Below are 16,871 nucleotides of genomic sequence, written 5' to 3'. Positions count from 1 at the left end.
ATGGTTATAAAGTCTTACTTTATAACCATCTTAGTAACCTGGCCTATTTTTAGGGACATCTTGCCAAACTCAAACCCCATTTTTTTTAGTTTCCCCATAATGGAAGGTTTTGGTTGTAGCTCTTTCTAACAATACAATACCCCAAAACAAGTTTCGATCATTCACTGGCACACTAGATAGGCCAGTATTCTACATAGGGAATTTATATATCATGTTAGGAATGCAAATGTTAGTACATTACCTACATGCTTCCAATTTAAAAGAAGTTTTGTGAAGAGCTCATGTAGAATGGCTTGACAATGTAGATTTGTCCATGCTCTCAACTTTGATTAGCAGGAAGTCGACTGCTCATTGTCTTGGACAACCACTCAGTATAGCTTTCTTTTGAAAACCATGCATCCTGAAATGTACATGTTTAGTGCATTGCATTTTGATACAGACTCAATGGGCCTCATGCAACATTTTCTTGCTCTTCAAGTACATTTCTCCTACTTTTTCTCAGACTTAAGAACGAGACATGTCAGATTAAACAAACGTTATTTTGTTTCGTAAATTATTGTAAAAGATCCTCGTAAGCGTAATGCAGTCCAGCTGTTTGTATGTCATGGTGCTTTCTGTGAAATCTAAATCTGCATAAACACTGCCCCAATTATTTCATATAATGCTATGAATTCCCATGCCTCTGAATGAACACACAGGTGTTCACAGGAATGGTTCACACGTTCAAGATCAAGGTCTGACAGAACTGAGCAGAAATGCAACATCAGGGCTGCATCCTGAGCCCCCTGTTGTTCACCCTGATGACACACAACTGCGTCCCCAGGTTCACCACCAATCACATTTTGAAGTTTGCAGATGACACCACAGTGGTGGGCCTCATCAGCGATAGATTGATAGAGTGCAGCACGTAGTCGAAACACACCGGGCATTCGAACCGAGCCATCAGCTCCGGGGTGGGTCCGACAACCCAGGTGGACGGGGACAGGGGGCCAGCAAGGGACAAAGCGACGAAACCCAACGTGGCCGGGGGAAGCACGGTAAGGCAGGCAGGGGGGAAAGCATACCGTCACCGGGTCGTGTCAGACCAGCCCCAGAGCTCACGGCTCGGTTCGAATGCCCGGTTCGGTCCAGTCAGTGGCCCAGCAGTTTCAATAGTAGCTTTATCTCTAACTGTTCTCTCTTTAGGAAATGACAAAAAAATTAAAGCAGTATCATCTGGATACCAACATGCCGGATGCAGGCACAGTGACCAAGGGAATACATTTTGAATGTATAATTGGAGAGTTGCATAATATATAATAATGTAGCCTAATAAAATGGACCATTGCTTCTAGGGAAAACAACTATAGTCATTTAGTTAAAAGGTGACTAACTGTGCAAGACTCCTACATCAAGTCTGTATCCCTCATAAAATTTGTTCATATCTGAGAGAAAATTCAAAAAAGGAGAAATATGGTGAATGACATTTTCTCCAAAATCACCCTTACCAACGATTTTAGAACCAATTTGTTCGTACGAACTGATCTTGCATGAGGCCCAATGACTCTGACTCAAAGTGACTGGCAATCCACAGATTCCCCTGAAAGAAGATTCCATGTTAACTACTCTGACTACATAGAGGAAACAAGAATGCAGCGCTAAACGAAAAATAATGACGCACTGATAACACCGCTATTAGTGTGAAATCTCAAACACATTAAACCATTTAAGTACTTTCAAGGCAGGTGTTTTTTCATGGCAGTTTTCTAAAACCCTCCAGGGCTTTGACTTTATCTTTTTAAATTGACAAGCATTTAATGGTTTGAACTTTGTAAAAAAAAAAAAAAAACTTCAGTTATGCAATTATGTTAAACATTTAATTGCTGGTCAAACAAATTCTCCATATAAAAAGAATGAAGTTTGTCATTGCTTATGGCAAAAAAAAGACAAAATATGAAAACTTTTTAGGGCACTTGATACGCAACAGTGACGTGATGTAATGAACATGTCCGCAGAAGGTTAAAAGAGCAGCACAAAAATGTTTCCCCACATTCCTCCATCTCTCTCTGCATTTGGAAAAGCAGAGTCTCACACACGGGGTGGGGGTCGTGTGGAAGCTTCATCCTGCCGCAGGCCTTTCTCCTCTGAGTGGGCTGTAATGAGCCCAGATTGCGAAAGTGAACATGTCCTGGAAGGGAGCTGGTGTGAATGGACTATCGCCGTGTTTTTGGGACTGCTGACAGATGGGAAAGCACGCAGGCTGCACTGGGCTATATTTAGCTGCGAGTTAGTGTGTCGATTCAGTGACGCTGGACCAGAAGTGCTATAAATATTCCATGACAGGACGGATCTAGAGGCGAACGAAGGGAAGATGGGAAGAGAGATCAGAGTGAGCTTGGGAGGGTGGAAATGGGTGAGCGGACACGCTCAATGGACTGATTCATCCAACTGGCTGTTGCTTTCTTTTATAAGTAAGCACTTCACTGGCTCTCCGTCGTACGACGAGGACATTGCCCTGCTTGCTGATTTACAGCCAATCAGGGGCGGATGCAAGATGCTGGCAGCTTACACTTCACACAGCCACACTCTGACATAACCACTACTGGTGCAGCTGTGATTGTTCTTTGTGAATGGTGCTCTTCATTAGAGATAAAATCAGCCCTTCAAGAGTTGACTTTTTCCTGCGGTGGAGAATTTCCGCTAGTGACACTTTAGAAAATTATCCTTCAGTACAGTGAAACCTCCTTAACTCTAAAGCACCACGGAAAAGTATTCACACCCATTGAACATTTTCTTCATCTTAATAAGAAAACAAATATTGATTTGTACTAAACCAACACGCTGTGAGACATAGCTGTGCTATGGAAGGAAAGGGACACAGAACTTTCCAAATTTACAAAGTAAGAGAAAAAAAGGAGAATCTGTTCACAGGATCACTATTAGCCATGGTCTCCATAAATCTGACAGTAATTGAAGAGTCACAAGGAGAAAAACAGCTCATGTGTGAGAAACACCAACCCTAAAAATCATCAATTGCCCACAATGAGACACAGTGGCAGGATCTTGCTTTGGGGGAGGCATGAGTTCAAATTCACAAGGACTGCATAGATGGATATAAACATTTTAGCCTGCCCATGTGAAAAGAACTTTGTTATATATTCTAAAAAACTACAAGAATAATTCAATTACAGTAAAAATACTAATACGAATTTGGCTGAAAAACAAAAGGGTATAAATAGATTCTGTGAGGCACTGCGGATGACATAATGATTAAATGGACAATCCACCCACCTCCAGCATCATTGGTCCCAAGGCATCTTTGTCAATCACACTTTGGCCTGTTGATGAGACATCAGCCTTCTGCACCTCCTCCTCGTTTGCTGCTGCCGCCTTTTCTGTTATCACAGAAGTCAATAATGCAAACTTAATAACCAGATACACAGATTGAATTCATACAATGACAAAAAAACAAAAACACAAAGGCAAAACATAGAGGTCACATAGTAGAAGCACAGAGAAACAATTCTTCATTTCCCCCTGCAGCCGGCCCAGATACTTTTAAAGAGGTCACCTGCTGACAGGGATTTGAACAAGTATCCATCTGGTAACAAAGCAAACACGTTTGGTCCCCTTTGTGAAAACATGCGGCCATGGCTTCAGCCCAAGCACGGAGCAGCAAATAGAGTGAAAGGTTGTTGTAAACGAGCGTGTCAGAGCGCACGGCTGCCACACCGGTGACAGACACTGGATAGATTACAGTCATGTGAAGAAAAAAAAAAGGGCTAATATGGAACAAGGATAATGTGTAAACAACTCCTGTACAAAATAGGGGAACAAATTGTACCCAGGGACACAAGTAGGAGGGGCAGAATGTTTGACTTAACTCACACCAAGAACTTATCTAATCAGGTTTATAATCAATTATATTATGGAATTACATCAGATAATTTAAAGCTTAAAAGTTGGGCAGCTTCTTAAAATATGCATTTGTCAAATAAATTTAGAGATTTTTTAAAAATTAGATAGACAAATTTACTCACAACAGATAGGATCTTTTTTTGTGTGAATTTGCACTATATATGAAACATGTTTTAAATCTTCAAACAGTGAACAGGATAAAACTAATTCAAAAACAATGGTACTGGTTAAACTACTAAACAGCCAATCAGAAACTTCCACACGTTTCCACATAAAAGTTGCTAAAGGAAAAGACTAAAAAGAGCAAAGACCCATGTTAAAATGGACAGATTAAGGACTAGTGGAAAACAGCCATCGGACATCTGTAGATGTGTCTTTTTCATTCAGTTTTTGATGAGGTGAGGGAGAGCAAGACTTTTAGCAGATAACAGGAAGGCCAATCAGTTCAACAAAATAGCTCAGCTTTAATCTTAATTTGCTTTTAAAATTTGCCTGCAATGGAACATGCAAGATTAAAAAAAGGTTGAGGAGTTGAGTAAAGGTAAGGAATTAACACCTATAATTTACTGCTCTATCCCAAAGTTGTGGTCCAGACCCTACAATTTATTACAAATTAACAAAATGTACAGAAAAAAAATTATATAATGGTTAAAATGCAGATATCCTACTTTGACAATAAATAAATAAAAATAATAAAAACAAAATATTGGTTCTTGAGGTTTATTTTCACCTAAAACACCGGTCTAGTTAAATTACTAGCATTATTCAAAAAACAAATTTTCTGGAGGTTTTCAGTTATACTTTCTTGGTCTTGGTATAAAATATGAAGACTAATGCTTAAATGATTCTAATCATTCTAGACTCCTAAAGCCGGTTAAAAATGTGAACAAAGCAGATACTTGGGTTAAAAACAAAATTCACATATTTAATAAACCAAACCCTTGAAAAACACAAACAATCCATCTATGCATTTCTCTGTGTGACTGGGTTAATAAACATGCAGAGAGGCCTTATGTTTAGAGCATAGGCTGCCCTACTTTCCAAGTCGAAGATGAGACACAGAATATGAGTGGGCTGTTTTTTGAAGGGGAGGGGGGGCATTGAACGGGTGCACCACGCCAAAGAGAGAGCTGACCATATGGTGACAAAAGATTGTGCCGAGAAGCAAACAGAATCACGCTTTTCCTTTTTATGGTTATGAATGTGTGAAAGTTAACACAAACACAGGTTTCCCTCTGTGCTGTGGGTTTGTGCAACAGCCCACAGAAAAGTATTAATCTCTTTCAGCATTAATGATTCATGCATCAGCAGGACCTTTTCAGGCCCAGCGGGGTCCTGCAGACCAACACAGCTGCCCTGAGTGCAGACCCATCACTCAGTGTCATGGCCGACTTCCCTGGCTTTGTGTCTTTCTACAGAAGTGTGGCGCTGTGCCACAGAAAGCAGGAGCGACCGATCAATTAAAAGGATTTTGTAACATATTAACAACTAAATAATATGAAACTACCGAAATATATTTGCAGTTCTCTTAATCAACTAAAGAGTTTCTTTTTTTAGTGTTATTTATGAATATTAAACAAAGCTAGTAGTGGCAACTAATTAATAAATAATGGAAAGGTGTATTTTTTTGTAGGCAGCATATAATTCTGTGAAAAGACTTTTACCCTCCTACAGTTTTCTTCTGCTTTAGCTTTTTGGGGCACTTAAATATTTTCAGATTGAAAAAAAGAAAAAAAAAGAATCAGGAAAAAAAAAGAATCAGAAGTATCCAACGTAAATACGAGAAGCTGTTTATAAATGCTTATTGAATTTATTAGAATTTCTTTTCTTGCAAAAAATATCCTACCTCTATAGCCAATATAAGAAGAAAAACATAATCTTACACAGGTTTGTAGGGAAATTCAGCCTAAATCAGGGTTTATACAGGAATGAAAAACTCAAATTTAATGCTTTTAATGCTCTTCTAATGCTCTTAGAAATAATTTTAATGCCACCAACAGGTACTCGTCGACAGCCTGCAGGAAATTAGTGTTTTTCCCCACATTCTTTAGCTTTTTCTCCGACTCAAGCTTCTTTTCTGAACATACAGCTTTGCGATCAACCGGAAGCAGTTCCACGCAAATATATCTTGATATGTCGGACGAAATTGTTTTTATAAACTTTTTTTTTAAATAAAATATTTTAAATGCCACAATAAATACATTTAATGAATTTTAATGCCATTTAAGGCCTTAATTTAGAAAATAATAATTTAATGACTTTTAATGATTTTTAATGACTTGCAGAAACCCTGTAAATTCTAAGTCTGACTAAAGATATGAGCAAATACAGGCCAGCAGCCATTTTCTTGCACAGATCTACTCGCCTATATACATAAGCCCATATTTGCCTACGTTCTCTAGTCCTTTTGAAGCATTACCAGTAGGAATGTATCTTTCAAGTATATTTTATTACAGAGAAAATTTCAATTACCAACTTAAAAAAAAAAAGACAACAGATATCCTTCAGGCTTATTTGACAGAAACTTTTAGGGATTCCAGTAAACATTGGAAAGAAAATAATTTATTTAAAACCAATTATCTACTAATGTTGGAATTTTTTTCTTCTCTTATAAAATCATGCAGCTTAATTAAAAGGTGGATGCTACTGAAATATTTGCAGACTTATTAGACTACAGCAACAAAAGGTTAATCAGGGTTTATACAGGAATGAGTAACTCGAATTTAATACGTTTTAATGCTCTTTTAACGCTCTTAGAACTAATTGTAATGCCATCAACAAGTACCCATGATTCTCATATATACCACGGCAAAATCCTTTGTCATCTTTACCGTCGACAGGCTGCAGCCAAGTCCTGAATTCCTCATTTTCCAGCCGCTTTTGTTGCAATTTGCATTTTCCCTAGCTTTTTATTTGCCTCGAGTTTCTTATACGAACATACGGCTTAACGATCAACCGGAAGCAGTTATATCTGATATATCTAACAAAATTGTTTGTATAAATGTTTTTTTTTTTTAATAAAGCATTCTAAATGCCATGATAATCACATTTAATTAATTGTATTGCCAATTAAGGCCTTAATTAAAAAAGTAATAGTTTAATTAAATTTTGATGATTTTTAAGGACCCGTGGAAACCCTGTTAACCGAAGGCCTTTTTACAGCTACAGCCCAAAAGAAATAAAATGACATTTGATTAGAACTGTACTTTTAAAATTAACACTTAACCTTTGTGTATAATGAAAAATTGTGCAATTAAAATAACCTCACACAATTCCTTAAGAGCACATTGCTCAGCATCTCCTTTTCCTTTTCTGACCACTGACCACTGACCTACGGAGCACAGAGAAGAAGAAAAGGATGATGAGGAGTGTCTTTCACTGTGTGTGGGTGCGGGGGGCAGAAAGAGTACAGGGGCAGACTCATGGAAGTTTGAGTAGGAGTGCATTCCTTGCGTCACTTTAGTGCCTTCTACATACCACCCAGCTCTATGAGTCAAATTGATCAAAGTGACATCATCAAATGGTTTGATTCATGCTGCTTTAAAAACCAAAGCTTTTTTAGGCAACACACGCTGATTCAGAAGAAAAGGACAAAGCTTGTATTAGTCTCTAACTTCAAGAAAAGAGAGCATTTTTATGACCTTCAAGAAAAAAAAGTCTCCACTGATTTTTTTGCTAAAATTGAAAATAAAATAAAAAATATATATAGAGAGAGACATTAGTCAATAGAATGAGATTTATACCAACTTTACTGAGCTAACTGGATACAGAAGGGATTTGCACAAGAAAATAACTTCAATGTGTTACGGTGGAGTGATTTTGCAGTCTGATGTTAAGATTTGCAGGGTTCTTATGCTCTACAAAAACTTGTTTTTACTTTTAACACAATAAACAGATCGATTAATCTGCCTGCACCACCTTTTATTGCAAATGGCTGTAAACTAAAAATAAATCAATATAACTCTTAACATGCTTTCACTTTTGTTGTTAGGATCCAATACGTTTTTCACTTTCCTCGGCATGCACGTGTCAAAGACGTGATGATGTAACTCGTACCTTGCTCCTTTATTTGCCTGATCTGTTTCACAGTTTCCTTCAGGATTGCACATTTGTCAGGTTTGACGTTGAAGTTGTCAATGTCGTTAAAATTGGCGAAGATCAGCTCGGCGAGCTCCTCGATGTATTTGTTCTCATGCTCACGGTTGCGCTTCTCGTTGCTCCTCTTGGGACTGTAGAAACATACAACATAAGGAAGATTAACCACCAAAAAAAGCAAGTTATGAGAGAAAGTTATGTGAAAACCATTTAATATTAGGCTACTTAAAACCTGACTTTGCCCTCTGCTGCTGAAATACATTTGTTGAGATGTTTCTTGAAGCCATCGTCCCATTTCTGACTTGTATCTAGGGTTTTCTTGCAAGTAGAGCCCTTTTCAAACTACCTCTCAGCATCTTAAAAGAATATTGATCTCAAGTTAAAACCTATTTTAGGACTTCCCTTCTCTTAAGTCTTTGTTGAATGAACTGGTATGTTTTGGACTGCTGCAATTTTCTTCTTGTTATACAGATGGTTTCTCATTTTAATCAAGAACTCTCCTCCTCTGTAGGATCTATGGTTGTTTCTCTAAAAGTGACACCATTGTCCATCCACTTCCTTACTTTACAGACGGTATAAGATTCCTTCAGTCATACACAGCCTTTGGATTGTTTTTAAGATGTTTTCTAGGGTCCAGATAATTCAGTGTTGAACTTGCCATCCAATCATTATTCAGTCTCCTGGTCTATTACTTCCTTCCTTGTGGCTTGCGTTAATCTTTTCTAAGAGAGTAAACATTTCCCCTTTGCACACTTTATGGGGCAGTTAAACTACTCTAGCATATTTCTAATTATAAAAGAATGCACATTCATATCAACACGGAATTCAAGTAAATGACTTGAAATGCGAATAGAACAAGTTAGAGGACGGTTAATCGGCTCCATATATATAAAAAATACCCCAATTATTTAAGTCCGAAGATGACTTTAGACACCTTTTAGCAACCTGCAGCATTTGTTGGGGTCAACCAATGCATGATAGGATGCGAGCAGTTCAGTAGCTTTTTCTAAAGGAACTCCACTTGTGGACTAGTTTTATACAAAGAAGTGACTGATTATAAAGTCTTTAAATCCCAAACCCGATTTCTGAGACAGCAGGCAGGTTCTTCAATCTTATGTTCAAACTCACCTAGTCAGAATTACACAAATATAAATATCTACAGTTTAAAACAGCAAATATCTTACGCAGTGTACCTAGATTGATGGGTCTATGTAATTCTACCCATTTTAGATTGTAATTAAAGTGCAGCTGTCTTAATATATTTAATCTTCTCATGCGGTCATCAGATGTGTCTCACATGTAGGATCCTTTGGTTCATCAAGTTTCTGCCTCAAGTCAGCCAATGTATTTGAATTGGTTACTCTAGAAATAAGAGTACCCGCAAAATGAGTTTGTTTGGGTCATTCCATTCCCTCCACCCTGAATTTCTTTGGAGGTGTAACATATGCCAACTCCACTCTCCTCAAGATTAAAGACATATTCAAGTCATTATGCAAGTTTAAAATACTTGCATGATTTTGTTGTCTATTAAAGTGACATTAATTGCCAGATAACCTAATAGAAACTATTAATGTTCCCATCATAAAAAGAGGAAATACATTTTACAATATTACATATGCAGTCGCGGGAAATCCTCTTTGACAGGTTTCCCACTGATTTTTTCCAAAAACATTTTTGATGACATTGCTTGTTTTCTTTGAAATTGTCGTTTAGCTCTGGTGTCCTTCCCACATTAAACCGGGGTAAAGGTATTTCAATGCTGCTTTAAAATGATAATGATCCTGCTAAATGTGCTTCTTATAGGCCTATATCTCTTTTGAAAACAATTTGAATTGGTTTTTAAACCTCCTGTGGTTGAGAATATCCTTCATTCCATAATATTGCCCAACAGGTTTTATTAAGAATCACCATTCTTTTTATCATTAGAAAGCTTTTCAATAGCATTTAGACTTCTGACCTCAAATACCTGAATGCTATGGATACTAAAAAGCAGTCAATAGGTTTAATTGGGATAATTTCTTTTTATTTTTATTTCAAAGAGTTTGCCAATTATTTTTTCCTGGATTAAGCTTTTCTACATCGGCCATTCCGCCTCAGTTTTAACTAAATGTCGACACTGACTATTTTCAGCTTCACTTAGGAACAAAGCAGAGCTTTCTGTGCAATCTGTGCTAGCAATAGCAGTCTGCAACAGTGGGGACTTTACTAGTGTATTAGGAGGTGTGGCATCAAGTGTTCCTCTACGTTGATGTTCTTTAATAGTTTCTTTTTTTATTCCTCTTCCTTACCTTCGGTAATCAATAAAGGAAGATTTCAGTAATATTTCTAGTTATAAAATCAATATGAAGAAGAGCTAATTAATTGCGATTAATGATAAAGTTCATGGCTGAAAATATCCCTTCATTATCTTAAAGTAATTTAATGACTTAATTTTTTATTTATTTTTGTCACAGCATTTTGATTCCTAAGTCTTTCTTTTTAACCAAGTTGATTCGGTAAATTTCTTTTAAAAGTAAATATTCCAGGAAGGAAGGTTTTCTTTCAGAGCCCTATGATGATAAGTGGTGTAGCACAAACTAACTTTCAGTACTACTACCTGACTGTAGAAATTGAATTATTGCTGTACCAGTCTGGATTGTAAGGTAGTTCTACATGGATAATATATTTTTTTTGTCTGCCATGTTGAGTTCACCGCTTTCTTATGCCTTGTTTTTATTTAACCAAAAACAGAGTAGTTCATAAGGCTTTAATTAATCTGGTCTCATACTAGAAAACGTTGGGGTCTTCAGTGTTTCTCAAGTCCATTTGCGGGAAATCGGTTATTTGTCCGTTACATTCTAGAAAATGTATTCCACATTAGGCAGGTTTATAAATCTTTTGCTGATTTATAAATGGGTAAACAGTTTGCAAGCTTGATATAACCTATGAACTGTGGGATACTATTATTGGCCAGGTACGTACTTCAATGTGTGATTATCCTTCACTTTTTTACCTTAAGATTCTCCATCTGGTGGACTTATCTAATGTAAAGGTGGTACAAATGCAGCCAGATGTTGACCCAACTTGTGATTGGGGCTCACTTGCCAATTTTTGAAAATTCTGTTTTTTATTCTATATTTGACATCTTGCAACATCCAATGAAACCAGATCCCCTCTGTGCTGTACATTTGTTTTATTTTGTATTAAAAAAAAACTTTGTACTATACCTTCCAATGACATTTTGGTTGGTAAAAAAAACTTTTGAAAGCAAAGGAAATTGATAGCCGAGTGGTTTCTTGATAGCTCAAGTACCTTCACCCCTTAGCCAATTGTCTTTCATCCCCATCCTTTTTCACTATAAACCAATAATACAACTAAATTCCTCCATGTCACACATATTTTATGAAGTTACATTTGGTTTCGATACGCATTTCGATACGCATTTCGATACGCATTTCGATACGCATTTCGATAGTCTCTGTCCTTTATGAAATTAGAAATTACATGCCTTATCAAAGACAAATCAGTCTTATAAGCCTTTTTTCTGATGAGGGGACAAGACTTTTGAGCATTAAATACATAATTACCTAAATTATTGGCAGAAAAATTTCCCATTCTTGCCTAAAACCATGCATACTAAACAATCAATTAGAATCTGAAAAGGCTAAGGGGAGGGAAGGACCTGGCCCCCTTCTTAATCAAGTTCCCTCTTAAGTTCCAAAAAAGTTTCACCTACTGTGACTTTAAATTAAAAATGAATAAAAAGAAGAAAATCTAAAATCTCAGGATGTGGGTATAAGACAGAATAAGTAGGATTTGATCATTCTTGAAGCTTACCTGGGTCCTATGAGTTCAGCAGAGCATTCCTTGCGTTTTCGTGCTTCTGCCCTTGCAGGGTCAGATGAGTTTTCACCGACTCCACTCATTCTCAATGCATATCAGCGTCTGCAAATAAGAGCACACAGGAAAAATATCTCTTACAAATGAAACAGCTATTTCACTGCCTAAATGACTTTGCAAAATCTAAGAAAACAAAGGTATGTGAAAGGATGACAATGTAGGACTAAGTAAGGGCTCATATGGTTATCTGCATAGAGCACACATACACAAATACACACAGACAGACACAAACACGGCAAGCTCCAGTCCAGGAGAAATGAGTGAAAATGGAGCAGAGGTAGAGATTCAATCATTTCTCTCCGATGGCACAGTTCTCCCCAGAGAGACTGAAATGAGAGCACCGCACTTTGCCTGCAGCAACAAACTGTGCGCTCAACCATGTATTGAGAAAACCCCATTCGCTACACAAAACCAAGTAAAGCTAGCTCACATTAAGAATAGAGAGAGTTTACAGTCACAACATGCGTCTGCGTCACTGTACGGGCAAAATTCAGCAGGCATGTTTGAAGTCCATCAAAAACGAAATGCAGTAATCAAAACTTGCACAGTTTGAGGTGATTTAAAAATAAAACGTGGCTAATAAAAGATGCATTATCTCTGTTGAGCAAAATGATAAAGGACTAAGGTTTTTGCTAAATGCATTCCTAAATCTATTCAAGGTTGGACGTTTAAAGCAGAAGTTTTATTACGAAGTCTCTCTGGTGTCCTGAGGGTTCCAAACAGTTGAACCGAGAAGCATAAACATGGCAGGGAGCCAGGTTTGAGTTGGGAAGTGTTGCAAATTTAAAGTACAGGCTTTTATTTGTTTAATTAGGAGGAAAAAAGAATAATTAAAATCCTTAGGATATTGCTTGTCCAGAAGATGGAATAGCTTCAAAGCCAATGCCTTTATCATTCCAATTAACTGACCATACTCAGATAATACATTGCTCCAAAAAATAAGCGGGTACGTAAACACTACAATAAAACTAAATCAAACTTCTGCAAGATCGAATCATTAAAGGTGTGCTTCTGCAATTGGGGACGATAGACAACTTCTCAGTACCCATGCTTTCTGCCTGGTTTAGTTCACTTTTGAATGTTGATGGTACTTTCACACTTGTGGTAGCATGAGATGGACTCTGCCACCCACACAAGTGGCTGTCAGCATAGTCTCCAGAGGCTGGAGGCAGTATCCAGAGACAGGCTCGTACACCAAGAGACTTAGGAGGCCATAGGAGGGCAACAACCCAGCAGCAGGACTGCTACCTCTGCGTTTGTGCGAGGAGGAACAGGAGGAGCACTGCCGGAGCCCTGCAAAAATGATCTCCAGCAGGCCACAAAGGTGCATGTGCTGCACAAAAACGGTTTGAAACTGACTCCATGAGAATGGTATGAGGGCCTGATGTCCACAGATGGGGATTGAGCACACAGCGCAACACCTTGCAGGACACTTGGCATTCATCAGAGAACACCAGGATTGGCAAATTCACCACTGGCGCGCTGTTCTCTTCACAGACATTACAATGACCTAAAAAGAACTCCAGTAGATCCCAGACACATAAAAGAAAGGACACCTTATTATATCAATGAAGCAGCTTTTCTACCACAGTCAGAGGGAAACTGCAACTTACAAATAATAAATCTGATACAGATAAAAAAAAAAAAAGCCTTAAAGTTAGAAGGGGTCTCCTAAAATCAACATAAATGCATCCCAAAAAAACTGCTCCTTCTTCTACTTGAGATGCCACAAGCAGAATTTTAGGGCACTTGATGAAAAACTATCAATTATTAAATCAAAGTGCAGTAATGTCTTATTAATTACCACTGTCCTTAGAAAATCTGTCAGCAGCTAATGGGCCTGGGTTTTAATATATAAAAGGGGGCTAGAGTACACTAGCATGTAAAAACTAAAGAAATAAAAGTATAAAAATAAAAAGCATGCAAAAAAGCAACCTTGTTTGAGAAATACAGTATGAGAAAAGTATCTATGCTGCCTTAAATTACAATATTTTGTCTCATTCGGGTGAAATCTGTGGCACTGACACAGTTAAAGAATGGCATAAACTTGGCCATCCAGCATGTAGAGCTGCAACAAATTAACAGGTTTTTGTCATTCCATATACATAAGGCGTTTTTGTAACTTAAGAAAATATTTTCCTTATTTTACTATTTACCATTATCCTAGTAAAAATGGTCACAAACATGCAGAAACATTTTAGTCAAAACAAAAGGGAACAAACATTTAAATGTAAGCCAAGAAAATGTATCTAGTTACAATCATGCACTAATTTGTTTTTGATTTCTTCACAAAAACAAAACAAAAAACAACGTAAATTGTAGGCTGTCGTTTTCAAATAGAAAAAAAAAAAAGATCAAAGGAACTCAAAACACACTGTTTAGCTTTAGGCTCGTAAAAGAATCTGATCTCAGATACACGTTTGAAATGTAAATTCCAGTCTTTTCCAGCGTAGGTACCACAGCTGGCACATGCTGTGTTGTGATACAGTCTCAGCTACTCTTACCATGGAAACAGCTATGACACACACTGCTTGCTGCTCAGCCATTACATAAGGAGGGGACAGTGCGGAGAGCAACAGAATTTGGTGGAGAGCAGAGTAGCTTTGCCTGGCAGAGACAGGCTAAAATAATGAGTGTGAGGTAGTAACCATGAAAACCTGAGCCTGACTCCCTTCTGCGCTGAAGTGACCCACTTTATGCTAAAAGCTATGCCTGGGCTCAAACCAATGAAGTCAAAGTTATGGTGAAGCAGAGGAGATGGTAAACGTTAAAACATGTTTGGAGGAGTGCGAGTTCCACTGTAGACTTGTTCTACCAGTGAACAGATATTGATACACAAACGTCAGTGTCCTAGTTTTTAGCATTTTTTAACAGCACCATCTCTGTGCAGAACGATTCATGCTGGCTGAAAACATAAAACTCAACATCAGAGGTTATATCGTTTTATTAATGGCAGCAGGCCATTAAACTCTAAAAGCCAAGCTCCATTCTCTATTTTTATTGGTTAGACCAGGGCTTTTAAGCACAAGTTACCATGGGGAGTCTGGTCCCCATTGGCTCAGTGTGGCTTCCTGAGCCAGATATGATTGGTTGCCTCCATCTCCTTGACATAGCAGCAGTGATGGGTCACTCTACATTGAGACAAATAAGAGAGAGTGTAAGCACCAAGCACGTCTCAATGACACCAACACAGACAGACAGTCAGCCAGCCCTACAAGAGGGCTGGTCGGCTCCTTTTGTAAGAGGGGAGAAGAAGAGGGGGTCCGATCTCAATGTAAGAGGACTAACAGGGGAGTTCCCCATCTAAATAATAGGCCTGAATGTCTGAAAAAAAAATAAAAATAAAGATAAAAACACATGGAAAATATGTTTTTACATCTATACATGTCACTTGCTTGGGTATGAAACGCCTACAAACCCTACAGCGGGTAAAAAATACAACCTTGCCTGCTTTTAGCCCCAAACTGACCCTGAAACTAAACAGAACCCTTGGTGTACTAAAATCCCATTACCTGACATCAACAAGAGGCACGTGTTGAAAATTACTAAAAGCTTCAACGACCCTGAGGAATAAATTTAAAGTTCAAGGACACCACCACGGTAAGTAAATGATAGCATGTTTGCCTGACCTGTCAGTAAATCTTAAAAATAATTGTCACCATTGTAGTCCCTCAACCTCACAGAGAGAAAAAACCCTTCAACAATCAGGATCTCAATAGAAACTCTGTTTCAGTCTTTATACCCTCTAAATCTGGTTCTACATGTCTGCAGCTTACATACAACAGAAACTGGTCATTTAATATTGTTATAACTGGTTTGAAGGTTCTGCTCAAGAGCTTTCCTGCCAAACAAGGTCACACAAAATATCTAAAGATAGGTCCTATGCTAATCCTAAACAGATTAGTCAAACATATTCACTCTTAAGCCAACACTTCTGACATTCATTGCATAGTACCATGTTTAAGCTGATAAAAATCAATACAGTCTTCGATTGAAATTTCTCTAGTTATGAGTCACATTTGATTGGTAATAATATAATAATACATGGTCTACAACAGACGTCATTTTACATAAGTCATTAAGTCATCTTATCAGCCACAGCTAAGATGTAAAAGGTGGAAAGGATATATGGCTTGTCATTATTTTTAAACAAATAAGTTGAATGCAAATATTTGTATACACCCTAACCCTTTACACTGCATAAAAATACACTGAAGTTTAGAGAAATGTATAAGGAAAAAAACTTTTAGTTAGACACAACAAGAAATAAATAAAAATTAACATTAAATAAAAAAAATGTAAAAAAAACTTTTGTAAATCACATTATAACATAGTTTCCTCTATAGCTCATAGATCAAAGAGCTATCCTTAAAAATACTGAATAATATTTTATTTATTATTATTATATATATATATATATATATACACACACAAATACATACATGTAGAGATGTCCCGATCCAGGTTTTTGCACTTCCGATCCGATACCGATATTGTTTTTGAACTTCCGATCCGATACCGATACTGGCCGATACCAGCCTATCCGAGCATGTATTTAAGTTTAAGTTAAAGTATTTAGCCTTAGTTGTAAGACTCATGTTGAAAAGGGTTTTAGTACTCTTGATAACATCTAGCCAGCTAAATTAGGTGAGATTGAATAAAACACAATGCTTGGTAACAACAAACTTACCTGTTTATTAAGAGATAAACACAAACTGGACAAAATTATGAATAGCAATCTGAAATTGCACAGTGAACAGTAAAACAGTTAAAGGTGCAAGTATTACTGTAAGTTTTAATAAAAATGCAAAACAGGGGAACACTGGCGCAAAATAGTGGAATGGATCGTTTCAATCGGCGAAACCGGAAAATACGGACCCGGATTTAAAAAAAAAAACTGGATCGGCAGTCTGGATTGGCATTTTACATGCTTTGCCGATACGCATTTTTTTGCCAATATCGGCACCCCGATCCGATACGTGGATCGGATCGGGACAAGC

At 37.5% G+C, this 16,871-nt stretch overlaps 1 protein-coding gene across 7 annotated transcripts in view; it reads right to left on the bottom strand.

Moving 5' to 3' along the window:
• The window catches only part of ncoa2 (nuclear receptor coactivator 2), an 89,752-nt gene that overhangs the window by 36,322 nt on the left and 36,559 nt on the right, over window positions 1–16,871 (bottom strand). For all 7 annotated transcript variants that reach the window (XM_015388139.1, XM_015388141.1, XM_015388142.1 and 4 more), the window contains 3 exons: window positions 11,809–11,916; window positions 7,954–8,126; window positions 3,271–3,374 (listed from right to left, as the gene is read on the bottom strand). In XM_015388139.1, coding sequence (XP_015243625.1) covers window positions 3,271–3,374; window positions 7,954–8,126; window positions 11,809–11,897 — 366 coding nt within the window. In that variant the 5' untranslated portion in view covers window positions 11,898–11,916. The remainder of the gene's footprint in view (window positions 1–3,270; window positions 3,375–7,953; window positions 8,127–11,808; window positions 11,917–16,871) is intronic.

The sequence above is a fragment of the Cyprinodon variegatus genome, unplaced genomic scaffold, assembly GCF_000732505.1.
Source record: "Cyprinodon variegatus isolate N-32 unplaced genomic scaffold, C_variegatus-1.0 Scaffold414, whole genome shotgun sequence".
Lineage (NCBI taxonomy): Eukaryota > Metazoa > Chordata > Actinopteri > Cyprinodontiformes > Cyprinodontidae > Cyprinodon > Cyprinodon variegatus.
This window is presented reverse-complemented; position numbering and strand designations above follow the sequence as displayed.